The 26,006-nt window shown below is 39.6% G+C and overlaps 2 protein-coding genes across 17 annotated transcripts in view; one reads left to right on the top strand and one right to left on the bottom strand.

Moving 5' to 3' along the window:
- Positions 1-15,606, bottom strand: part of MBTD1 (mbt domain containing 1) — a 40,494-nt gene extending 24,888 nt beyond the window's left edge. For 2 of the 15 annotated variants that reach the window (XR_005932424.1, XM_030014065.2), the window contains exons 1-6: positions 15,332-15,604; positions 13,417-13,464; positions 7,191-7,392; positions 5,892-6,031; positions 4,938-5,052; positions 4,759-4,844 (exon numbers count right to left, since the gene is read on the bottom strand). Coding sequence is in view for 14 of the 15 variants with exons in the window: in XM_030014065.2 (XP_029869925.1) it covers positions 4,759-4,844; positions 4,938-5,052; positions 5,892-6,031; positions 7,191-7,392; positions 13,417-13,464; positions 15,332-15,352 (612 nt within the window). In the remaining variant the exon portion in view is untranslated. Of the gene's footprint in view, positions 1-4,758; positions 4,845-4,937; positions 5,053-5,891; positions 6,032-7,190; positions 7,393-9,172; positions 9,409-12,898; positions 13,088-13,416; positions 13,465-15,331 lie in introns of all 15 variants that reach the window. The other 13 variants (XM_041123576.1, XM_030014072.2, XM_030014066.2 and 10 more) reach the window with 13 other exon arrangements.
- A 380-nt stretch (positions 15,607-15,986) lies between these two features.
- On the top strand, positions 15,987-25,493 carry UTP18 (UTP18 small subunit processome component). 2 transcript variants are annotated; one of them, XM_030014077.1, is made up of 14 exons: positions 15,987-16,388; positions 16,608-16,735; positions 16,840-16,935; positions 17,579-17,658; positions 17,899-17,984; positions 18,595-18,720; positions 19,604-19,778; positions 20,082-20,182; positions 21,010-21,100; positions 21,420-21,543; positions 22,440-22,614; positions 23,256-23,398; positions 24,626-24,688; positions 25,355-25,493. In XM_030014077.1, the coding sequence occupies exons 1-13, from the start codon at positions 16,086-16,088 to the stop codon at positions 24,648-24,650; spliced, it is 1,653 nt and encodes a 550-aa protein (XP_029869937.1). In that variant the 5' UTR covers positions 15,987-16,085; the 3' UTR covers positions 24,651-24,688; positions 25,355-25,493. The 2 variants fall into 2 exon arrangements, with proteins under 2 accessions (XP_029869937.1, XP_029869936.1); XM_030014076.1 differs by having other exon boundaries at positions 24,626-24,685.
- The last annotated feature ends 513 nt before the right edge of the window (positions 25,494-26,006 follow it).

The following is a 26,006-nucleotide window of genomic DNA, read 5'->3' on the forward strand; positions in this document are numbered from 1 at the left end:
AGGGAAAGATTCGGATTTGGGGTATTTCAGAAGAACAGTCATATCAATTCTAAGGTGTTCTGAGAAAAATAAATTCTTATCAGTTCAGAGAATATCCAGATATCACAGGGACAACTGAAGGGATCCTCCGGTTCCATACCATAGTGGACAGACAGTATTCTAAGGCTGTCTCTCATTTACAAACCTCTTTGCAAACAAAGAATTTAACTGCTCAGTGCGAATAGCCTCCAACTTCACAGGATTCTGGCCAAGAGCCAGAAGTGAAGAAACTTGGATTACTCCTGAATGATTGCAAATCACAATACTGGAATTTTGCTGGCAATCAGCAATAGTCAACTAGTAGCACTAAAAGCCAAAAACTTATCTTAAAAAGGGATACCCTTAACTAGTAGAAATATTTGAGGCTAGGCATGCAACACTCAAAACTAGTTTTAACTATGAAAGGAAAAATAAGTTATTACAAGTATGCCAGTTTCTTATTCTTGAAGCCTGGTCTCTTCATGTTCTGCTATGTCCCATCTACACCAGTCTAGACTGCAGAGCTCTTTTCTGCCACCTGGCAGACAGAGGAAAAAAGAATTCGAAAGATGATGGCTTATTTTCACACACAAAATATGCAGATACAGCTTCTTAATCAAGTGCTATTACATATTCTCTATCATCTCTAAATTGACATGTGTAGATTTTTGAATTGAATTGGGGAAATAAACTTTTCAAACTGCATATTTTAGTAAATCTTGTTGCCTTGTATAGAGATACAGATGAAGCCAAACAATCTAAAATAGCAGTACTGAATAATTTCATAATCCAGCTGCACTTAATTGAAAGATATTTTACTGCCTGCTCATCTATTCAGTTGATTCAGAGTGAAAAGTATATAGAAACACTTCTCCTCACATCAAATAGTAATGGAAATGTCACAAATTTTTATTTCTAGAACATGGATTGGTATAGAGGGAAATAGCAGAAAGTTAAATTTGTCCTTGTCTGTGAAAATATTGGTTCTGCTAGTTCTCCTACACCAATCCATATGGCTCACCCTTTAGAAGAAGGAAGCCATCCTGTGTAACATCACTACTGAAATGCCAGATAACACTACTGTCTTGAAGTGATGGCTTACAGTATACCTGGTATACTGTGCCATCTTTTCCTTTTTCACTCATTATGAATATTCTTAAGGGAGGAAGACTGGATTAACCAGGGCTATAACAGCCATCTTCCTTCATGTCTTCTCTGTCTTCATCTGATTAACCAATCAGTGTTTGCACAGTGCTTTGAAAAACTCAAAGCACTATGTAAGTGTTAAGTCTTATTCATCTGCTGGCTGGAAGGGTAACTCTGAAGTCTGGATTGGCATAGTGCGAACTAGCAGAACCATAATTTACAGGTAAGAACAAATTTACCTTTCAGACTCATGACGAAGAGATCCACTTCACGTCACTCCCAAACAAGGAAGATCTGGTTCATCGCTTCCTGCGCCGGGAGATGACTTGAGAGGGTTTATCTGTGAGCAGCAGCTGCCTTCTCTGCAAGGTAAGTTGCAATCAGGAAGGTCCTGTTTGACAGGAGCACCTAAAGGCTACGTATCCCCACATGTCTAGCTGAACAAAGAACCTGTGGGTTAAACGAGCTCATGGCTCTCGTGGCTTCTAAAGGTTTTAGATGGCACCGACATTGCCATGATTTCAGAGTTGAAACTTGAATCCGGATTTTAACGGAAAAGTGATGCTACCAATTCCTGAAGCATAAGGCTACAATGCTGAAGGCTTGTGTGTGAACAGTACCCCAACAAAAGGTAATGCCAGAGCAGACAATATGCAAAATGGTCTAAAGTTAAAAAGTTCAAAGCAAAGCACTGCCACCTAGTGTAAAATCCTGGAAAAGCTTCCTTAAATCAAACTATTCATTTATTTTAATAACAAAAGAAACCAAGAGAATGAAAATATTCTCAGAATAAAATTCAACTGGAAGAAAGATTGAAAAATTCTTAACTTCAGGAAATGTGCATCTCACTAGCAACAGAGTGGAAAAGAATAATTACTATTAATTGTGCATTAAGTTGTAAATTAAGTAGTACTGACAAATGACTCAAGGCACTGTAGTTGCTTTCATTTCTAGGAATAGTTTGAGCTAATAAAAGCAAATATTGAAAAAACTGTTTAGAAGAAAATGAAATTGGAATGCAGGTTAGCAATGAGCCGATTGTATGTTACTAAGCTATAACACAATATTAAAAACATTAAATTAAGAGTTTTCCTCCCTGCATCAGCTATTGCTGCATGTCTGATTAATGCAGTTTTACAAAAAAAAAGCTGCAAGGTGCACAAACTGTAATTCTGGCTTTATCACAGCCTTCCTATATGACATAAACCAAAGCAGATTCTCTACTTCAGTTTACTGAACTATAAAGTAGGCATAGTTGTACTGTTGCTAGTGAATTTCATTAGTGTTACTCAACACTGAAGTCTGGAATGAAGGTAACAGGGAAGTACAAGAGCCACAATAAGGGCAGTGAAAGACTGAAATTAATTCTTCCCGTATGGAGAAAGAGATAGAGAGAACTTCAAGATTTAAATGTTTTAATTCTAAAATGTAACTTGTTTAAATTGAAGAGGAAATAACTCCCCAGGCAAAAAACCCAGCTGATCTGGGAGAATTACATCAGACCTGAAATACTGAAGTATGCCAGGTTATTAAAAAAATAACCAATAAGCTAAATCCCACATTTTATAATTCCCTTAAATTTTCTTTAATATTGATCCTAATGTTCCCTATCAAATATCCATACAGATACACCCAGTATAACCAGATGCATATTTTATCTATTAACAAATTTAAGGGTAGATGTGTCATGATTTTACTGTCAATTCAAAACATTTGTTTTGAACAGATTAAGCTTTATATATTCAATCTCACAGACACACACGTGCATGGGATCCACAATATGGATGGTAAACAAACAACTAATACAAACTTTTACAAATCAAAGCAATATAGCTCACAGAAAACATAGCAATAATCTTTCCAGACAGACAAAAAGAGTATTGTTTCTGTTAGTTATCAACCGGGGGGGGGGGGGTGGCGGGGAGGGGGGAGAGAGAGAGAAGGATCTAACAAGAGAGTACTAATGCATTTTCAGATCCTGACTGGTTTAAATAATATATTTTTCAAAGAAATAATTACAGTAAAACTAAATGCAAATCACTACCTTGTAACACTAACTAATGTCCACCAAAGAAGTAAAAATCTCCAAAGGATATTGCAGAAGTTGCATTTTACTTTTATATAAAAGGGAAAACGGGGGCAGAAAAGAAACAACATTCAGGCTTAGCAGAACTGTTGCCATGCAGCTTGTGAAACTACTCTAGGTAAAATACAAACATTAGTATTGTATCTGTTCACATTATTGGTGTACCATTCAACTTAATGAATGAAGCACTAAGGAAGATAGAACTCCTTTTAATGTGGAATGTTACAGCATAATTCACAAGCAACCTATCATAGCTGTTTCCTAACTAAGGATGCCATACATCATGAAGCATTTGTTGTTATAATAGTACAGCCCATGTTATCAAACAATACCTTTTGATATGTACTTATGAAATTATTATAGCATGTACATAAGTGTGATAGCAAAGTGAAAACATGCTTATTCAAGCACGTGGAATTTGATACAAATTCACGGAGCTATACTAATGCAAGGCTCTGTTCTGGGCAATAGTTAAGGCCTCTAAGCATAAAGGGTGCTATTCAGAAAGTGCCAACTGCCAAGAGCCCTCAACTCCTACTGATTTATGAGTTGACAGGGCTCAGCATGAATTCCAGAACTGGACAGAAAATATGTCTCTCTTCTCCCTTACGGACAACTTCCATGAAACAAAATGTTTGTTCCGATTGCAATTTTCATCACATAGTTTTGAGCAAAATAAAACTTTTTATAAGAGGATGAAACACTTCAAGTTCCCAAATAAATAAATAAATAAAGGTATGCTGAGAAAACACTCTGTCAGAAAGTTTTTACTTAAGAGACAGCAAGTACTGACAATATTTTAAACAAGATCTAATAATTGGAATTTAACAAACGCATTAAAGACAGATGCTGCTAAATATTTTCCTCATCCCCTAATTACATTCTTTAATGACCAAGGACTTTCTGTTTGGAATTTTTGTAACTCTAATACAAAGAAAACCGACTTCTCTAATTTCAGATTTATAAAAAACCCTTCATTTTCCTCAATTTCTACCCTACCTGCCAGCACAACTGACAGAGAATCTGACGAAAAACTAAGGAAAAAAAATATAAAAATCCCAAATCCAAATGTGTAACCAAAAGATCAGTTCAACATAATGGATCAAGCCTGACAATCTAAAAAGCCTTTTGTAACTACTTCTAATATTGCATGACCTGGTTGGTTTGATACTCCATAGCGCATTCGATGATTTTGCACCTTTAAAGTGAGAAAAATAACCTCACAAGGGTTTAATAGTCCTCCTTTTACTTTCTTCTTTGTTTATGAGAGCATGTATGATGAGAGTAACTGATAGTGTTCGGAATGGTTTTAAAGGACAGATAAAAACAAAGATACCTATCTAAAAAGCAGTCATACTACCGCAGTTTACAACATAAGTTTCATAGTCCAAAACCATAAAACATATTTGGATATGTAAGTTTTGCAAAAATGAATTCAAGAATTAACATGGACTCTCTCTCTCTCATGCACACACACCAAAGGATAGCACATATTGAAAAATACTTACGTGTTTAAAACAGGTAACAGGAGCTGCTGCAAAGCTATTGCTATTGATGTAGTTACCCCAGCTGAAACCTTCCACAGGGACAGCTGCTAAGAGAAAGTTATTTTATTTAGGAAGCTGCTAATGAGCCACAAATCTTGTATTACCAAGAATTTGTTTCAGCTCTGTTCATATGCCATTACCTGCTTTAGTCTTTGCCTGGTTTTGTAAAGTTGCTTGGTATTGAGCATATGCTGCTAATTTAGCCACTAGGGGTTGTTTTTGTAGAACTTTAGCCTTCTTTGTTGGAGGTTTACCCTAAAACAAAAAAAGCTAAGTAAATAAAGTCTTTCCAAACTCCCATCAGGAAATTTCCGTAGGTCTGTAGCACCTCTCTGGTACATTTAACTAAAATTAGAACACCACAGAGTGGAAGTTGACTAAGTATCACAAAACTACATGTAATATTAAATAAATTTAAAAACCAACAAAGAATGTCCAAAACATTACTTTTGTACTAGTATTCCAACTTGAACCACATTATAGATTCATTGCTGTTTAACTGAAAAAAAGGTCTCTTTTAAAAGCAGGTCAAAAGGAAGAACTTATAATCTAATTTATACCAATGCAATTTCTTAGCATTTGTCGCAATGAATTTGAGATAGGATATAATGATATTTCTTGACATTTCTACATCTTTTCTGGAATGTTACAAATATATCTTCATGATTTTTTGATTACTATTTTAAGTGAACAGACCAAAACCCAGTTTGCAAATCTATATAGTTAAGAAAACCGTCGAAAACAAAACACAACAATTCTAAATAAACCTTTATGCTCTCTAAAGCCAGAAAGTATCTTGGGTATGAGATGCATGGAATTTCAAGTCACTACATATGTAGACTGAAGATTTTTCCTGATTTTTTTCTTGCAGAAGGGCCACTGCAGCAGAATTGAAATAAGGAGTCAGTATCCTCTGTAATTTGCTCTGCTGAGCAAAGCAATTCGTTCATTACTGATACGGTTTTGAGTTTTGGCTTACAAAATCACTTCTGTGAAAATTTTAATGTGTTAAGAAACTTGACTTATCTTAAAATATCATGCAAGTTTTACAAACACAGACTATAATAAGTATATAAAGAAAATGGTGTCTGTACCGCTACCTGAAGTCTGGCCAGAATGCTGGCCTTCTTGGAGTTTGATGAATAGCTTCTAGAGCATGACACACTGCAGAAGCGTTTTGTTTTAGAGTAAAAAGCGTCACGGACACCAACCATTCCACACATCTCGCATGTAGCTAATCAGAGGAGAGAAAGAGCCAAATGTTAACAGTGTAATAAAGACCTCAGTAAAAATTCAGAACATCGACAACATAAGGAAAGTCCTGTAGGTGGCACCAACAAACAGTTTCTTAGGGTTTGACCCCAAAAAGAATTGCACAGAAAAATAACTTAAAACAAGACCACCACCACAAATGTCAGTGAAACACTTAAGAACCTCAAGTTCATTGATGAAAGGGTGCCTCCTTTCTGCTCCCTATTAATTTTACCACTGGTAGAAGTGAATGACCCAGTAAATCAGCCAAAGCCAGTTTCTGTGTTTTTGTGGTTCTCAAGGAAACGTCTGCTTTGAATCTGGGCCTGCCAGTCTTGATTTCCTCTAAATATTTAATACTTCCAACCTGAAATAAACCCAGATCTCTTTTTTGAATCATAAATTAGTCTACCCAAAGTAACCTAGCCCACCAATATTCTCTTCTAGCTGGAATCATACACTTCTCAGGTTGACACCATCATCCACTGAGTTGTTCCATGATGAATAAGAGTTTGTGAGCAACTTATGCCAATGAGACAATACCAAGATTCTACCCAGAGAGAGCTCTACTAATCACTAATGATTTTGGCTAAAATATTTTTTACCCGATGATAAAAGCAATCTTCCCTTTTTAATTTTTTTTTCCCAGTATACTCTAGCTCACAGCTAGTGGGTAGTGAACAGGTATACGCTAATAGAATTTATACAGTAGCAATAATCAAGTTTTCCTAGTACAGGAAGAAATATGTTTTAATATATTGCATATATAATAAAGGGTAGAGAGAATAAATGCCCAAGCGTAGAGAGAACACACTGACATTTTCCTCAAAGCTCAAAGAATAAAAACAACATACACGAGAACATACACATGCATGTGCATATATACACAACACACATTTGATGGGAGGACAGATGTTCCCATACTATTTCCTTCCTGATAACAGGATTCAAAAATCTATCTTATTTCAGTTTAGCAAAAACCAAACAATTCCCCCGTCCCAAAACAAACCAACCCCAACCCTTCAGCTGTTTTGGTCCCTTTTCAGTCAGGACCAACATTTGGGATTGGACCCTCCCAACTCACAGCACAGCCTAAAACCCACAAACATCAAACTCTTTGTATTCATGCACCACATACTTACCCATGCCAGATTTGCCATCTGGGTAAGTATAGACCTGTCCATTGTTCTTTATAATTGGGAGACTGGACGGCAAAGGAGCAACCTCCTCTTCACTCTCGTCTGAACTGGAGCTGCTGCTGGTGTCCTCACTACAACTATCATAACCGTCAAACATCCCGAATGAATCACGTCTTTTCCTTTCTGCTCGTGAAGTATGTTCTGTCTAAAAATTAAAACAAACAAACAAACAAACAACAAAACCCCCAAAGAATAGCAGAGCATTCTGAATACAAGTATTTCAAAGTCAAACTTAAAAAGTTTCAAAAGTCAAAGTCAGCCTTCAAAAGTAGATGTACTAACAAACTGCTCTATCAGCACAGAGATACGAGCCATATATTGCCCATTAAATTAGTAATGGTATAGTCAAAACTAGCCAATTTTTGGTATTGTGATATACAGGAAGAAAAATCTATCTCACGATCCACTGAGAATACACAGTAGCAGTCCATACATTTCTTTCTTTTGGTGTCTTCAGACTTCATTAAACCTGATGTGCTGAATAATGACAGCCACACAGATCTTATATGCAAATGAGCACATTCCAGATGGCTGCAGCCAATTTCACTAAAATTCATTCATTTGAGAAAGCTGGGCAGAGAAAAGACAGTTCAATCAAGAGGGCACTATTCCACAGGAACAGAAATGAGAGTATATCTCTGCTTTCGTTGGCTTGTGGGGTGAGCGATAAGTCACTCAGCTTCCCTATGACTCAGTTTCTCACGTGTGAAACGGGAGTACCTCTCTACCTCACAGGGATGTTCTGAGGATTAATCCATTAACAATTATGAAGAGCTCAGTTACTATGGCAATAGGGTCTGTACAAATGGTAAAAGATAGAAAGGGGACTAATTTGCCACTGTCATACACGAAAACTTGTTACATAATATAGTTTTCCTATAACCAAAAAATCTGAGGCCAAACAAAACCATACAATTTTGAAAAGCACATAGCAGTTAAGCAATTTCCAACAAAAAACATTAAAGTATAAACAACAGATTAACCGATGTCTCTTCTGATGTACATCCAATACATGCATTTTAATACAGTGACAATTTTCACTTTATTAGTATCTTAGACAGCTCTACTGAAACAAGGCTACTGCTACATGAGCTGCCCTCATAAAGCTAAAAAAATAAAAAAAATTTCCAAGTATTTCCATTATCCTTAACAGCATCTACTAAGTTTGAGAGGAAATAACAGATAAAGAGAAGACAAATTCTATAATAGAAGCACAAGTTGCCAGAAAGAAGTATAGCCAAGGAAACAGAAAAAAAATATTATAAAAGCGTTTGCCTCTACTTCCTTTTCCAAGAGCTAATTTTATTTAAAAGTCATTGTAGACAGAAAAATAATAATGTGATCAGACTTTTCCTTCTTAAACTGCATTTGGATTCACAGCTTTAAGATTTCATCACAGTAATTCCCCAAATCCCTTTCCTAGAGAGTATATGCCTGAACATCTTTATTGTTGGATCTCATCCGAGCCTTTTTCTGCCATGCTATCCCTTTATTGTAATATTCGCTATTCTCCTTTGCAATCTGACTAAATCCTATTATGGAAGGATTTCCTTATAGTTAAAAGGGAAACCTGATTTCCACACTGACCCAATCCTAGCATCCAATTAAAAAACAAACAAACAAAAACCAGTAAGCACAAAAGGTTATGCAATAAGATAAACAAATTTAAAACACTTAAAGCAGCTGTGAAACAAAACAACAAAAAAAAGTCAGTGTAATGTTAATTATGCACACATTCCTCAGCCAACAATCCAAAGTTATATTAAAACCAATCAAAACTTAGGATAGGGCACAACTTGACAACTCCTTGAAGGAACTGACATCTGCCTGAAGTAGCTAGGGTAACGGTTGCAAGCATTAGAGAAAACACTGAGCAATGGCAGAACAAAACCTCGTCCTGACCTGCACTGGTAACCTGCACTTACCTGTACACTATTACTGATGTTATTAGCCAACAAGATATAAGATCAGTTATTTGTTTGTGTGTGCACGTGTGTGTAGATTAAGGCAGAAGTTGAGCACAACGTTGCCATGGATACAGTGTTCTGCGAACAGTGCCAGTAATTTACATATCAGAACATGAAGACTAGTCATCTTCCTCAAGATTTTGTGAGCTCCTTAATGTCTCACAATATCTAACTTTTCTTGACCACAGTCTCTGCTAAGAAATAAAATGCAATACCATATTAACCATCCGTAACACTAATACCAGAACACCATGATCCCTTCTAGTATTACAGATAGATATTAGTGGTGTTTCAGAGCCCACAGGCAGGGTCTCCTTCCTCATTCACTCATCCTCCCTAAGTCAGCTGATCTGATTTTACTAAGAGATTAGGGCTTCATCCCACATAAAGGAGGACTTAAACCCTAAGTGGAGGCTGCAGTACAAGGTAGTCTTGGGACATCCCTTTTCCATTCCAGACTGGAGAACTCTGGACCCACACTGCAGTTCTGCTTTGCCCAGTACTTTGCTGGCAGAGGTCTGAAATGCTGTAGCAGCTCAGAAGGAAGAAAAGTGCAGCCCATTCCTAGTCCCTTCAATTCCCAGTGATACAGTAGAGAAACTCTATAGCCAGCGCTGCTTCCATTGCAAGGGAAGGTGACAGAAAACATGGGAAGTTGGAGGCAAGATGAAGGACCAGTAGCACAGAAAAGAAGACAGGCTGCTCTAGGCAAGTTGAAGCATGGTGCAAGATTACAATGGCAGATACCACAATAGCACAGTTGGCTCTTTCTTTTTTGGTTCTTCTTTTGCATCACATATTTAGATGCCAAGCCCTCTTTGCCAAAATATCCACAGATGAGAAAACATTTTCGCTTTCTATATATAAAGTTGGGCCCTCTATTAAGAAAATCATTCTTCAGCATTATACAAGTTCCTAAGTAGCAATCATCAAGTTTGTCGAGTTTAACTACACTGTCAAAACAAGTCTCATGTCAACTTTCCATTTATTTCGTATTTGGCCAAATCGTCCCAGGTCAAGTTATGAGTGATTCAAAACAGCAGCTTTGCTTATTCTTTTAAAATAACACTGTAGTTTTTATAAAACATTTTTATCCAAGCTTTTGCTAGAAGATGACCACATTTGCCAGATAATTTATGTAGGACACTCTTAATGTTAATTTACAGTTATTGCCTGGATATTCTGGGGAAACTACTTAAAGTATGTTTTGTGAGACTTGGAAAAGGTACAGTTTTGCAACAAAAAAATTACAAAGTACTCTGTACGCAGAAGTAGGTGGAAGTTAGGAAAGATGATATGCAAATACCTATGCTGGAATTTTGCTAGAGCAGATAAAAACACTTCTATTTTGATAATACACACCACCAAGGTTCTTTTCAACCCATGTTGAAACACAGCATTTGTAGAAACAAGTGAACAACACATGGAGTATCTGGTAACCCTTCCTGCAGAACTTAGATGGAGTTTGCAAAAGAATAGGACCTCTAACATCTGAAACAGAAAAAAGTTGGGGTACAACTCTGAACTCAAATGTCAAAACCAGCATCCTTACAAAAAGGACAATATATGCCTCAAACAGAACCATACTTTGGTAACAGCAGCAGCCTGCAGTTCCTGCTGAGTTCTTGCAAGTGATGAGCAGCAGTGTGCCTCAGCTGACTAGCAATATCTTGCCTGTCTGACAAAAAAGCACCTAACCATGGCAGCTGCAGGACCTCTATGAATGGAAGCCTCAGAAAGAAGAGCTTATTACCCTGCAAGGTGTTCCCACTGAATTTTGAGACACTGTCCGTGAGAATGCAGTCCTTCGCTCAAAAAAGCTACCAGAGACTAACAGTAGTAGTAACTTAACCTAACAATTACAACCACAGTAAGATCAATCCATGTTTGACAATATAGGCGTACAAAAGAAAAAAAACACCAAAAACAAAAACACAGAAAACTTTGCTACTCTTAGAAGCTGGATTTAGCACTAAAATTCATGCTGAGGAGCTTGTCTTTTCCTCAAAACTGAACCAGATTAGTCTTCTTCACCTTCTAACAAATGAGGGAGTAGCATCCTGCCTATCTGCAAAATATGCAGGAGCAGGAGTATGGCTTACTAGAAAACGTAGAACCTTGTAGCTGGTTAATACCGAAAGAGCAGTAGCTTAAGTAACTCCACCACTAATAGAGAGTCTACTAGTACGTTAAGCGGAAGCAATGCACAAACAAAAGAACGAGACAAACTTTTCCGCACACTGGCTAAGGTTTATTTTGCTAATGAGATTACCAGTTCCTCAACAGCAAAGATTTTTACACAGAGCAATACAAAGTCTAGGGTAAGTGGGACTGGCAAATCAGACTATTTGCTTGGGGGTTTTCTTGCATACTTTTCTTTATTGAAGGGATGGGTGGAGAAAGGAACTCTTAAGAACTGCTTTCTTATTCTGCCCAACTTCCCATTTTCCTGTTCTTCCTCTCCTCCCTGTGAATACTTGGCAGCAAAGTATTTTTAAGAAATAATCTTAATTAACCATTACACAAGGCAAATGGTACGATAAAAGAATATAGTTAAGGAAACCGGTTTCCCTAAAAGCAGGAAGGCAACTCTAAATAAATATGAAAAATAACTAGTTTCTCACTCTCTTAACGTACAGTCTTATATATATACAGTTGAATTTGGTCAGCAAACCAGTATGTATAGCATACATTCTTTGAGCGTAATAACTACCCTTTGAGTATAAAAAATTGGTCACAAAGAGTGAACAACGCATGGCTAAAACACAAAATAAAACCATTTAATGTTAATTAGACATCAAATACTTACTCAGGAAATTGCTTTAGTGTCTTGATGAAGACTATGCTCAACTATTGGCAAAATTTATGAGAAAGTGTTTCGAAGGTGAAAACTTGGTACAAAAAATGCCCCATTATTAATTAACCAAACTTCTTGCCCCCAAGTAAGCGCATCCTGGCCAAAGAAGGATGATCCAAAACAGTCACAGAAAGGTTTCAAACCACTCAAAATGGTTGTTGTTACTACTGAATCAATCTGGTGCTTGAATTCAGAGAGGCAGCAATTTAGAGCTTTGAGTACAGGAGCTGTAGCTTAACAAAGGCCTACCAGCACCTATACAGATAGGCATCACTTTCTATATTCAGATCTAACCCCCAGAAACATGACAGAAGTATGGACAGATGGTATTTGAGGCCAAGGTCAACAATGAGGTCACCACAACCTTCAAGCCAAGGGTCTGTGATAAGACACATTTACTTTAATTACATATCCTTAACAGATCGTGCGTTTCCCATAGTGTATTTCTGAGTTGGTATTAAATTTGATGCACAGCTTTAGTTTTCAAAATGTTTCATTAATGTTTTATGCTACAAGCTTAGTTTTAGCTCTGGATGTTAGCATTAAGGAAACAAGACGATGGAACTAATTTATTACAACTCTTCTGAATGTACGCTGGCCAAAATAATTTACTGTAGTAATACTAGCTTGCCCCCTGTGGAACTGAAGTCTAATTGTGTCTCATAGCACGACAAAAAAAGAAAATTCAAACATGGTACCAATTTAAAGAAAACATACTTTCAGCTTTCATTAAAAACAAACAAACAAAAAAATCCCCAAAGCTAAACATGTTGGGATTCCTGAAAATCAGAACCAACCAAACTTACTTTTTTATATAAGCAACTCACCTCTATCTGGAAATGTGCCTTCCACTCTTATTATAAGTAAAATCTCTGCTGGAAAATTACAGAAATGTTTTTTCCTGTCTCTTCATTTGCTATGTATGACAGCATTTTGTCTGAAGCCAGTTTCTGCTGTTTGCCAATGGTTTTGTCCATAGCCTCTTCCCCAGGGGGTTTCACACAAGAGGGGAGACTCTTTCATAAAAAAATATATCAAATTAGCAGGCAATTTTGGAGGGGGGGATGTGATGATTAATATGTGAAATATCCGAGTTTTGAGAAAACTAAAAATCTGTTACAAACTCCATTATGTTTCTACAAAGCCCTTACAGGAGTATCTGGAAGAGGCAAATACTTCACTTTAAACACTGTGTTACCATTAAAAAAACCACCACAATTTAAATTTAAAAAAGCCAAAAAACACCACCAACCCAAAACCAAAATCTTCAACATCTGAACTCATTCCATGTGCTCAGAGCCAGATTCAGCAAAATATCACACATACCCAGAGTGTACTGACTTACCTGAGAAATGAAGGTATGCAGTAGTAGTTTGCAGAAGGTATCAAAAGCCTTGCAAAATTAAATCAAATTTTAGAAGGTAAGAGAAATGAAAGCCAATGAGAGGGAACTTTTGTACAGATTATCATTACTGCCACAGTCATCTAGCTCTCTCTTTACAGAACAACGAAGAAGAGAATTCTTACTTTCAGTCTACAATCCTTTTACACGTGCACAAGCCTACACACTCTCGAGAACAACACCTAAACTATTCCTGTGGCATAAACAATAACTTCCACATAGGAAAGCATATACCTCTGCTATGTTTCCCTACAGCTTACATTACATACTTCCTCAGAAAGATCCCTAGGCAGAAGCAACGAGTAAAGACTATTATTGATTGCCTTTTTAAAGGAATATAGTGGTTTAGTTCCCATTTAATGTTCCAGATTAGACTCTCTCACAGCCTTTTTATTCCATTCCTTACAAGTCAAAATCGGACTGTTATAAACAAATACAAAACCCAAATAAGTTAAATGCAGGTTCTCCAACCTGCAAAATAATTTTAATTTAAAATACAGAAGACTGCCCTGCAGCTTTCAGTTTTAACTGGTTTTAGATGTGAAAAGTCACAAGGGCTACCACCCACATTTTAAATCGTTATTTTAAAACGAATTACTTTTTCACACACAGTAGTTTCTACCATAATCAGCATATGCTTTGTAGTAGGATTATTTTTTTTTTTTTAAGCCACACTGGACAGAAATTGCTACACTTTAAAACATTTCCAGCAACAACCTGAAAGTGAAACTGGTTTCACGGGTTTACTGCTCCTCACATTAAGAACAAAGTCACAATATAAACAGTCATAAAAATTACACAGAAAAGGGAACTGGATGCAAAGAATCCAAAGCTTTTGAAGTGCTAATATTAAAGAACACTCTACAGCACTTAAAATGAGCACGACTGGAAAACTAAACCTTAAAGGCTTTAACTCCAAGAGGAAGTTGCTGAAAAGCCAGCACTTCAGCGGACCACTAAGAGAAGCGTATCCCAGTACGCCTGCATCGCTCAGTACGAGATAATCTGAAACTTTTTACTACCGATCCTGACTGCCGGCAGGAAGAAGAAGGAGAAGAAGGGAAAAAAAAAACAAAACAAAAAGAACAAACAAAACAAAACCCTAACCCAACCCTGCCCAGCCCAAGGAGGCCGGTGGGGGGTTGGAGGGGGGGGGCAGCGCTCCGCCAGCAGACGGGATCACAACAAAGGGGGAGCCGCCGCTCTCCGCCTCCACGTGCCCGCAGCTCCTCCGCGGGTGACAGGCTTCGCAGCGCTGCCGGCACCCACCCACGGCTCCCCCACGCGTGTCGTTCCCCCCCCCAGCCCCGGGGGGGGGAGGGCCTCCGCCTCGGCCTGCCCCCGCTCCGCGGGACGGCTCGGCTCCGCGGGGCTGCCCGCAATAAACTTTTCCCCACAGCGCTCCGCAGAAAGCCGGCCCGAGGCCAACCCGGCTCCCTACCCCGTGGGAAGGCGGGGGGGGGGGGGGGGGGGGCGGCGGTACGGCGGAGCCCCCCCCCGCTCGGGGATGGGGCACCCCCCCCCCCCCCCCTCCCCACCCCCCCAAAAGCCGGAGGGTGCTGGGGCTGCTCCCCTCCCACACAGGTGCGGCGGCCGGCCTCCCCCAGCACAGGCACCGAGAAGACAGAGAAGGAGGGAGGAAGGGAGGGAAGAAGGGAGGGAGGCGGGGGGGGGTGTCGCTCAGCCCCCCAACCCCTCCACCTGCCCCCCCCCCCCCCCCCCGGGCACCCCGCCGCTCTCCTCAGGCGCTGGGTCTCCCGCTCGTTCCCTCAACGGGGCAGCCCCCGCCGCGGCTGCCGCCTTGCCCCCCCCAACCCCCCCCCCCCCCCCCCCCCCCCCCCGGGCTGCGGTAACTCACCAGGTCCTTTGTGTTTTCCATCAGGCCCTCATGGGCAGGAGAACGCCCGCTGCCTCTGCCCCCTCCCCTCGGCTCGGCCCCCTCCGCCTGCCGCCTCCCCCTGTGAGGGGCCGGGCCCGGCGGGGCAGGAGGCGGCCTGGAAAGTTCAGCCTCTCACTCAGCCAGAGAAAGAAACCCAACTCCCTGCGCCGGAATATCAACAACATTAGCATAACGCCTCTGCGCATGCGCGGCGCCCGGCCCACCGCGCGCCCTCATTGGGCTCCCAGCTGTTTGGGGCTTCCTCGCTCGCCGTACCCCCTCTGGGGGAAACCATTCGGAAAAGGGGGGGAGCGCAGCGCCGCAGTAGAGGTTGGGGGATAAAAGCAACCCCCGACGCCTCTCGGTTTGCTTTTCGGTGGATGGCGGAGCGCAGGGCATAGGGGTTGGGCCGCCGGTGAGGGGCGCTTGTTGTTACACCGGAAGCGTGATCCTGCCGGGAGCGCAATGGAGCGGCCCAGCCGTGGGCCGCGTCACGTGGAACGCGGGGTGGGGGGGAGGGAAGGAGGGCGGGGGAAGGAAGGCAAAGAAAGGAGGTCACGTGCCAGCGTCTTGAGCCCGGAGGGCGTGACCCGATCACGTGGGCTGAGGAGGGGCAGCGGTGCGCGCCTATCACGCCCGCGGGGCGGGGCAAGGAAGCCGGTATAAGAAGGGGTGTCACGTGGTTAGCGAGCACGCGTTCCGGTTCCGGCGGGCGGCCGCCCGACGGAGAGTCATGCAGTCGGCGGCGGGAGCGCCTCGGCCGGGCCCGGCAGTGGCCAAAAAAAAGAAGAAAATGAAGAAAACGAAGAAAATAGCGAAACAGCTCCGGCCGCGCGCGGAGGCGGAGGCAGCGGCAGCGGCAGCTGAGCGGGCGGCGGCTGAGCAGGCGGCGGAGGAGGCGGCTCGGCGGGCCCGGCACTTGAAGTCACTCTCCCGGCGGTCGGGCGGCGAGCGGGAGCTGGAGGAGCTGGTGTTCGGTGACAGCCTCAACGTGGAGGAGGACGAGCTGCTGCAGCGCCTGGCCGGTCCTCGGCGGGTAGGGCTCGGGGCCCGGCGGGCTATCCCGCTCCACGGCCTGTCCTGAGGCCCGGGCCGCGCCGGAGCGGAGCGCGGGGAGGCGGCGCGTTCTGCGGTCCCGAGCAGGGGCTGGTGCTTGCTTCGGCTCCTTGCCCCTGCCTGGTCCGCGCCGCCGTGTCTGTCATCTCCCCGCACCGGCCCGTGGCTGGGCTAAAATGGCCTGTTGGGTTGTTTTCAGCTTAATGCGACGGAGAGGAGAAGTCTTCAGAAAGACTCCAGCGATTCGGAAGTAGAAAACGAAGCAAAAGGTAAACTCCTGTCTAAAAAGCCAGCCTGGGTGGATGAAGATGATGAAGCTGAGGAGAAGTAAGTTCAAGCTTGCAGGTAGGAATTGTGTGTCACACTTAAGAGTGACTGTAAGTGGCTTCAGTTTGAATGATCTTCATGTTCTGTGTGTTTTTTCTGTGTAGTGTTGATATGACCCATAGATATAGGAAGGATTTCATGAAAAGTGATGCTGAGAAGGTGCTTACTAAGAAAAATCTAAAAAGAAGACTTGAAGAACAGTAAGTTTCATTAATGTTTCTGTGGTGAACTTTGTTAAGATGACATAAGATACATTTATGTGACATTCAGAGTTACTTTACCCGCTGTATTCATTTAGTCTCTTTAAAGCTAATGCTTCTTAAAATATTTTTAAATTGAAAATAGTACGGAGAACAGTAAATAAAATGTGCGTTTGCATTGTCTAAACTAATTTGTTTAAAACTTGCTTTAGCAGAGGTGTACAAACTAACTTGTCTTCTAGAGAGTGATACTAGAAATTTTTTATAGTGATACATTGCTTTGTAAATAGGGTGATGGAAGATACTAGCTCAGTATGGTGTGTAAGAATGAGCTGAAATGTGAATATAGGCAGATGGCAAAGCAGAACTTTCGGTGTGTTTGGGTTGTCTTGGTATGAGCACGTATGGCTCCAAAGCACAGCGCTTTAATGTTTGGTATAGATTTGGCTTTAGTTTCACACTCAGGAAGTCAGCAAAACACAGAAAGCTGAGTGGAATTTTAAAAAACTTGCGTAGTGTTCTAAGTGTGAGTAATGTTGCAAAATCATGACTATGTCTTGTAAGTGCTTAATGCATAGAAGGAAATTACTTTTTTAAAAAAGCTTTGTTTTTTTTCCTTCCCCCCCCCCCCTTCTCTTGCTAGGTTTCAGCGAGCTATGGGAGGAGTTCCTGCCTGGGCTGATTTAGAAAACAGGAAGAAATCCAAAAGGACTGCAAGTGATAGTAAATAAATCTGTTACTATTCTAATAAGTGTTTCTGTGCATTTCCCTATTCGGTTTCTTAGAAAATAATTATTTTTTATGTTTTCTCAGTTTCAGTAGTATCCAGTATATGCTGGATAAGTCAGCTTTATTCCTTCCTTCAGTGTGCTTTGATTTAATTTGTTTCTGTAAGGAATTTGTAGGTTTTGATGTGGGAGTGTTTGTGGAATTGGCCTTTTCAATGTGCTTTGTCTTAATTAGGTGACAGTGATGAAGATGATAATCTGCTATGCAGGACTGGCAATTTTGTGTCAAACTCAGAGTCCCTGCCAAGAGGTATTTTGAAGGTAAAAGCACCTCAGTTTGACCCATGTGCACACTTTGACTTCTTTCTTGCTATTTGGGCAGTAAAATTAGTGATTGTATGGATTTCTTCTTTGTTTCTGTAACTGAAAACTCTAAAGAGTAAATAGTTGGATAAATTGGATAGTTCACATCATGAAAGCATGAAACAATAAATTGAGATGTATTGTCTGACATAAGAGTTCTTATGTACTCTAAAGTAGTATCTTGTAGTAGGTTTTTAATTTCTGCGTAGGAAGGATGGAATTCTCCCACAACTTTGAGGCTACTGAAATGGTCTCTGAGAAGTGACAGTCTTAAATGAGCGTGTTTTATGCTATCTTAGTGTGTCTTGCGCTATGCTTATGTAGACTGTTAATTTCGAAGTCAGTAGAAAGGTTAGCTAGTTTATCTTGTGTCTACACTGCTGCATTGAAGCAACTTGCTGAACTTAGCGTGTGTATGTTCTGCCTTATGTCCTGTTGTCTCAAAGTTCATCATAGGGTTTGAGATCTTGCTCTTGTAGAATAAAGAGCTGTTAAATTGGCTGTTCATGAGCATAAGCAAAAATGCCTGAGTTGTACTTTGTTTTAAATGGCTTGAGCTTTCTTCTAGATGAAGACCTGCTTGCCTGCTAATCAGGAACGTCTTGCTAATGGAAGACTGGCAACCGTGCAGTTTCATCCATCTGCTCAAGTAGTCATGACTGCTGGACATGATCGATCTGTGTCACTCTTTCAGGTGAAGAACTTAAATCTATACTATGTAAATGGCCACTAATATGGAATCTTTTCTATAAGTATACCTGAGATAGCCTGGGATGATAGACTTTCTTTTCTCTCTTCCTGTGATGGTATGCTCACAGGGGTTGTAATGTCTGTGGTTACAATGGAGTTTGCTTGGTTGAAGGCATCTTGTTGGAAGAAACTTCCATCTGTGACTTTATTCCAACCACTTACAGAGCATAGGCAAACTTAGTTGTATCAGAGCTTTTAGTTGAAGATTTGTTTTTAAAAATGTTTGGTTTTAAGGTTTGTGGTGAGGAGGACTAATGAGATTTTTTTTTCTTACGTTGTTTGTAAAGCCTGTAATGTGGGGAGCAGTCCACTTTCATTTAAAACTGTAGTATTGCTGTGAAATCCTTTTGGGGGTGGAGAGGCTACTGCAGCAGGAAGCTACTCATCCTGGGACACTCCTCATCTGTTCCTCTGAAAACTGAAGATCATAACTCTGTTTAGGAACTTTCAACGTGGCCCAGTATGGGTGAAATGGTCTAAGACACAAGTCGAATTTGACACTCCCACAGGGCCGCAGGAAAGAACAATGCGAAGCATATGTTTCTGTTTAGAAAAGCACAATAGAAGTGATTATTTGAAAAAAACATGGGCAAGACAGGGGTGGGTAAGAGGTGTGAAGTATATCTAGGAAGGCTGGGAGTGCCTGATATATAGGCTGAGAAGACAAGAGCTAGGTTATTTGTAGATTGAGAAAAGAGGAAGAGATTATTGCTTCAAACTGGTGTACCTCTTACTGTTTAATTCTCTTGTACTGGCTAGTTGGTATGAATTTTCTGTGTAAAAGTATTTGGTATGTTCCTTAATAAGATAATCTGTTTTTTTTGAAGGTTGATGGTATAAGGAATCCAAGAATACAGAGCATCTATTTAGAGAGTTTTCCAATTTACAAGGCTTGTTTCAGTGTTGATGGAGAACAAGTTATAGCCACTGGTACTCACCATAAAATGTTCTTTGTGTATGACATGATGAGTGGAAGTATTATCCCTATACAGAAAGTAAGAGGTATGTTTTATAGTGCTGTAAATGTCTGGGCATAGTTGCAGCTGTCTCCAAATAGAAATGGCATATGAATTTGTTTTGAAAGGAAGTGCAGTGAATTGTGGAGGTCGTATTTTTAGCTTTAGTTTGTCTGGGATATTAGAAGTTAATTGTCATATGTAAATGAGGTTGAGTTGTAGCTTTACTGTGACAGCGTATTACAGAAATGAAAAGTTGAAGTGATGTCAGATCTTATTCATCATATCTCTGAATGTTGAGGAAGAAGAATAATTATGCCAATTTGAAGTTCTTGATCTCTTTTTAAAGGTGTGGAGGAAAGATTTCTCAGAAACTTTGAAGTCTCTCCAGATGGATCATTTATGCTTCTAACTGGAACTTCAGGTTACCTTCACTTGTTGTCAATGAAGGTAGTTTATCTTCATGGTTCATGTAGCTTCAGTTTCTTTGTACCTTTTTCCTTTTGAATCTGCTTGTTTATATTTAATCTGAAAAGCAGTCTAGTTTTCAGTTGAAAGAAAGGTGTGATGCATACCATGACAGCCTTCAAAAATGAGCTGCTGAATCAACTAACTTTAGGTTTAAAAAATTATTTTGGAGTGTCTGAGAATTTTTTCTGACTATGCAGTTCTCTTTGGGACTGGTGGCACTAAGGCCAGAGTTTCATGGGTTTTTAAGCTGTCACTGGAAAAAGTTGTTTGTGGATGTTATATTTTGGCTGATTGCACAAACACTGTGCTGGCAAAAGGAATGGCCTCGGCATGGAAATGGGCATCTGAGGGTGGAAGGAATATAGGGCTGCTTTTTTGGGAATAGCGCTAGTGTGTGCTGGTGTACCATGTTCATGAATCATGCCATCTACTGTGATTCATAATGCATATAGAATTTTTTCAGTTACATTTAAAAATGCCGTATGATGTCAGCTGGATTTGTTTTAAACTTTTACTAGGAAAAATACTTTTTAAAAAGAAAGTTCAGTTGTGTTATATAATGAAGACCCTTCAGCGAGGGAGCAAATGAATGTTTATTGAACTAGCTGTAGTTGTGCAATAATAAATTGATCATGGACTCATGAGCACCACTTGTGCTCTGGTCCATAGGCACTGAAAATGTTGATGCTGTTCTTTTAATGTCAGTGTAGCTAACTTAAGATTTTTGTGGGACAGGAGTATGGAAACAACTTTCCTACAAATTTTTGGTAGAATCATTGTCGCCATTGTTGTTCTTCATCCTATAGACAAAGGAACTGATTAGCACTATGAAGGTAAATGGAAGATGCACTGCATCTGCTTTCACTCCAGACAGCAGTAAAATATATAGCTATTCAAGTAAGTACTCTCTCTAACAGCACTAATCATAATTCCATTTAAATTGCATAAGTTTTTATAAGTAATTTGTTGTTTTGCAAAGATAATTAAAAGACATTGTGCCAGTATCTGGCATAAAAGTACAACCAAGTGATTAATCATTAAAGAATGGAGTTAACGATTTTAGTATGCCTTCAGTTGTTTTTTAAAAATACCCTATATTTGATAGTTGTAAATGAGCTAATAGTTGTCATCTAATGAAATTTATTTTAACAAAATAGACAAACAGTGTGTTCTGTATATATGGTTTCTAAAATCTTCTACTTTATTCTGCAACCAGAGGAAGGCGAAGTTTTCATTTGGGATGTGAGAAGCAGAAAGTGTCTACACAAATTTGAAGATGAAGGTTCTTTGGAAGGCAAGTGCATCGCCATTTCAAAAAATAACCAGTATGTGGCATGTGGGTAAGTGACCTGGATTTGACAACTACTTCCTATCTCATTTTGAAGCTCTTCAGTAAACCTTAGTGGTGGCTGGTGAGAGTGTAGGAACACGGAATAAGTTTGGTTTTAATAAGGTTAGAGTAGAGGTGAGTAGATGAATATTGCCTGTTTTATGATAACTGAATTTGTTCTGTGTATATCTAAAATACCGTAATACACTTAATACTGGCCGGTATCACTCCTAATGTATTACTGTTGTCATATATGGGTTTAGCAGTTAATTTTGAAATCATACTGACTGAAATCACAAACTCTATAGTACCAATGTTGATTCAGGGTGTTCCCCCTTTTCTAGTTCTCTTTCCTATATTCCTAATTTGGCTCCTACAAGATAGCATGTTAGCAGTTGAAAAGATGCCTCAACTCCAAGTCACAAGCTTGAAAGTGTTTCTCCACATATACTTACCAAGATGCAACTTGAGCTAGCGTATCAATTCTTTTAAATGAGACTAGCAAATGCTTAAGTACAGCATGGATTTTCTTAGCTCACTGTAGAAGAGGATTTTTAAGTGGACTTACTCTACAGGGTATAAAAAAAAAAAAAAGCTTGAAACTATTTCAGAATCTTTTGATAGGAAGCTCTCATTGCTTTGAATTCATTCTGTGTAGGAGATGGGCTTATCAAGGTTCTCCACAGTTAAGTGTGTGCCATATATAAATAATAAGAAAAAATAACCCTCCACTAAACACTGTTATAAACTCCAAAGAAAAATCAAGCTCCAAACAAAATATCGTTACAAACTCCAGTAAATAATTGGAAATTACGTTTTTCATTGAATGGTGGCAATAGATAACAAGGTAGTATATACTGTAAATGTTACTTCTCGGTATAGTCTTTGTTAATTTCTTTTTTTTAGTTCAGCTTCTGGAGTTGTAAATTTATATACTACTGATGTCTGTCTCAAAGAAAACCGTCCTAAACCAGTTAAAGCCATAATGAACCTAGTTACATCTGCTACATGTGTGACCTTCAATCCCACCACGGAAATTTTGGCAGTGGCTTCCCGTGAAACGGATGAGGCTGTCAAATTGGTATGTTCAGCTTCTTTAGTACAAGCTTTTTTGTATCTTGATCAAAAATATTCCTGGTGCCATAATAAAGCTGATATTGAGCAGATATGTATACTGCAAAATTTGCTAGACCGAGCAGATCAGGACATGTACAAGATACTGTACATTTATAAGAAAATAATGTTTTTCTTCAGGGAAGTTGTTCTGAAAATAACATCTTATGGTCTAGTGTACCTTTTGTTTTTCCCTTTCTAAAAATACCCTTATTTCAGTGCTGTAAATATGACTCAGCAACAAACACGAATTTTCAGCAGGCGTTAACTGTAACGGTCTTACTATGTAGTGTTTTTCCTAGCTTATTCAAAACTTTGCCAGCCTTGTCAGAATTCTGGCCAATAGTGGAACTATTGAATTAATCTAGAGGGTTTGGAAGCCCATTTTTACTGCTTAGATATAATTACTTAAAAATGAGTTGCAATAACTGGCTTTGTAGTGTGTTCCCTACACCTTTTCTCCAGTAGGACTCTATATAACGGTGTAGGATAGGAATATAACTGAACATTTGAACTTAACATTGACCTTCAATTTTTAAATTTGTACTTTAATTTGAATTTTACTGGCTTTTTCCTAATTGTTATAACTAATGACCTATTTCTCAATAGGTACACATTCCTTCATATACTGTATTCTCAAATTTTCCGGTGTTCAGAAGAAAACAGATTTATCTTACTCAATCTATGGACTTTTCTCCCAGAAGTGGTTTTTTCTCTGTAGCAAATAACAAAGGCAAAGCTTTGTTATTTAGGTATGTACTAAGTTAGGTTCATTCATCCCAGATAACGTGTTTATATTCTGTAAGATGGGGCAGATGACTGGGAAATGATAAGGTTTGACTTCGTGATCTGAATTTCACCTGATGACTTAATTGAGTGCAGAGCTGGCTTCCCCTTCTGGAGAAGCAGCCTTGTTTATTGTCTGATTATGAAATATACATTGCTGCAGACATCCCTGTCAAAACTGTCATTGTCCTTTTCTGAAAGAAATAGGATGTAAAAAGCCAGATACTGGATGTTCTCCCCATTAAAAAAAATAGGTTCAGAGGATTAAGAGATCTGTGCTTGGGTGTTAACATCTGTATGTGGCATGGGTTTGTTCTAGTTGTAAAGGCAGGATGAATAAGAACTTTGGAGAGAGGGTGACTGAATACTGGCACAGGTTGCTCAGAGAGGTTGTGGAGGTTCCATCCTTAGAGATACTCAAAAGCTGTCTGGACATGGTGCAGGGCAGCTGTGTCTGGGTGGCCCTGCTTTCAGCAGGGAGGGTTGGACCAGATGACCTCCAGAGGTCCTTTCCGACCTCAGCCATTCTGTGATCCTGTGATTAGAGCTCAGGTTCAGTGAGGTTTGAAGACTTGCTGCGCCTGCTGGATAGTGCATGTGGGAAGACCTCATGGTTTATCGTGAGGACGTTGCCAGCTTACAATTAGATTCTAAAAATCCTATTTTTAATGTGGAACTCGAACTCAGTGGTTGATGTCTGATTAGCATAAGCTTAACTTTAGCCTTTTTGTGAGAAGGGAGAAGTGGTGTGGGTTTGGTTTTTTGGTTTTTTTTCCTGCGGGTGTGGTCGGGGTAAGGAGTGTTAATAGCTCAGAGCAGGAATATTTCTTTTTTTAAACTAAGTAACTTTGTGATCCTTGAAAAACTTTGTATTTCTAATGTGGGACTTTAATGATTTATGTAGTCTGACAGGGAGAATTTACAAAAGGACTCCCAAGCACGTCTGTAAAAATGTGACTAAATTTTGTGATTTGTCCTTTATTTGAACTTGAACTGCGTATTATAATGGCACTTCAAGTAAATATAGCATGTGGATGATTGCTATCTTTTGCTACACTTGTGTTTCAGATCAGCTAAGAATACTCAAAGTGACAATACTGAATAGTTGTTCCTTCTTTGTGATGGTCACTCTACAGGTTACTGAAGAGTTTTACATCTGTCTCAACCTTTTTTTTTTTTTTTTTCCCCTTCAGGCTGAAACATTATTCAGATTTTTAAAAGAAGATACAGGAGAAAATGGACCAGTAACTGAGGTAAAAATATCACTAGAACTCTTGACAACATTGTCTTGAGGAACCTTATTTGCTTTTTGCTACCTCCACCTCTTTATAGATGGCAACAAGAAGTTCTTAATACTGTGTAATCTGAAATTGTTCTGTCTGGATCACTCATGTAGTAGGCCCCACATGATGGGCAAGAGTAAGGCTTGTCTTGTCAATCTCAGCTTTTCTAATAATACTCTTACAGGGAGTAGGTAGTTCAACTAAACTTCTGCTTGGTCCTGTTGACAGCAGTTCTAAAAATCTGAATATATTTAAATCAAACTCATAGGCAGTGTTGTTAAAAACAGCTGTAGGCTGGCAGATACTTGGCTTGATCCTGTTATGAAGTCATGTAAGTGAGCCCACACAAGTCTGCGTAATTTCAAATGTAGGTTACATAAATTACTGAAGTTTGAAGTGTAGCTTGTGTGCAGATATGATTTTATTGTACACTTTAATCTCTTGGAAAACTGGAAAGACCCATAGCCTTGACAGTAATACAGTAGTTCTGTTTGACTCAAAATGTGTTAATGATTGGAAGCTACACTCATTCAGACTGAAAGCAGGTATGTCTTCTGCATGTTAAGCTTCAATATAATTTTGTGATGGCTAAATGTTTGGAAGATACTAACAAAATTCTCTGTACTGATCTTTCCCCAGGTGTAACCTGCAGATACAAGTATGCTGGCAAAATCAAACAAGTTTTTTTATTTTATATGGAAGTTCAAAAATATTAATGCAACATCTGTGTTTTTGAATGTTGTTCCTTAATAAATGTACCTGATAAGTTTCCAGGCAAGTTGTTTCAACTTTTTCCAATCTTTTGTGTAAGCAAATGACTAAGTAGATTTTAATGGTTGGCATTCAAGCTAATGTCTTGAAGAAATCCTTAAAAGTCTTTAGTAGTTATGAGCATATGAAGTATTCCAGTGCTGAAACAGAAAACATCAGTTTTGTGTAAACTGTAACCTCTGCTCCATGTGTTTAGCTTGAGCTTTTCCATCAGCCAGGTCCATTTCAGGCTGGGTTGGAAACTGCATGTTGCTGACTGGAGGAGCAAATTAACCTGAAACCCTATTGATGCAGGTGTTGTAGTTCAGCCCAACTTAATGGGCCAGCTATAGCTTTAAAGATGGCCTAAACCAAAAAGTGAGAAACACCACCCTCAGTTGTGCTTACTGCCTCTGATGTGTCACAAACAACTGTATGTAATGTGGTTTTAATTCTTAAGGAAGATGCCATTCTTACCTTCCTGTGAAAGCAAGGCATCCTGAGTACTCAATTTTTAAATCAGTTGTGAAACCCTGATACC

This window comes from Aquila chrysaetos, chromosome 5 (assembly GCF_900496995.4).
Source record: "Aquila chrysaetos chrysaetos chromosome 5, bAquChr1.4, whole genome shotgun sequence".
NCBI lineage: Eukaryota > Metazoa > Chordata > Aves > Accipitriformes > Accipitridae > Aquila > Aquila chrysaetos.

Bases quoted from the DNA above. Each gene is read 5' to 3' on its own strand.
- UTP18 (XM_030014077.1), top strand. From the start codon at position 16,086: ATGCAGTCGGCGGCGGGAGCGCCTCGGCCGGGCCCGGCAGTGGCCAAA. The intron at 21,101-21,419 runs GTAAGTACTCTC...TTCTGCAACCAG, and splicing joins TAAAATATATAGCTATTCAA to AGGAAGGCGAAGTTTTCATT. The intron at 23,399-24,625 runs GTATGTACTAAG...TTTCCCCTTCAG, and splicing joins GGCAAAGCTTTGTTATTTAG to GCTGAAACATTATTCAGATT.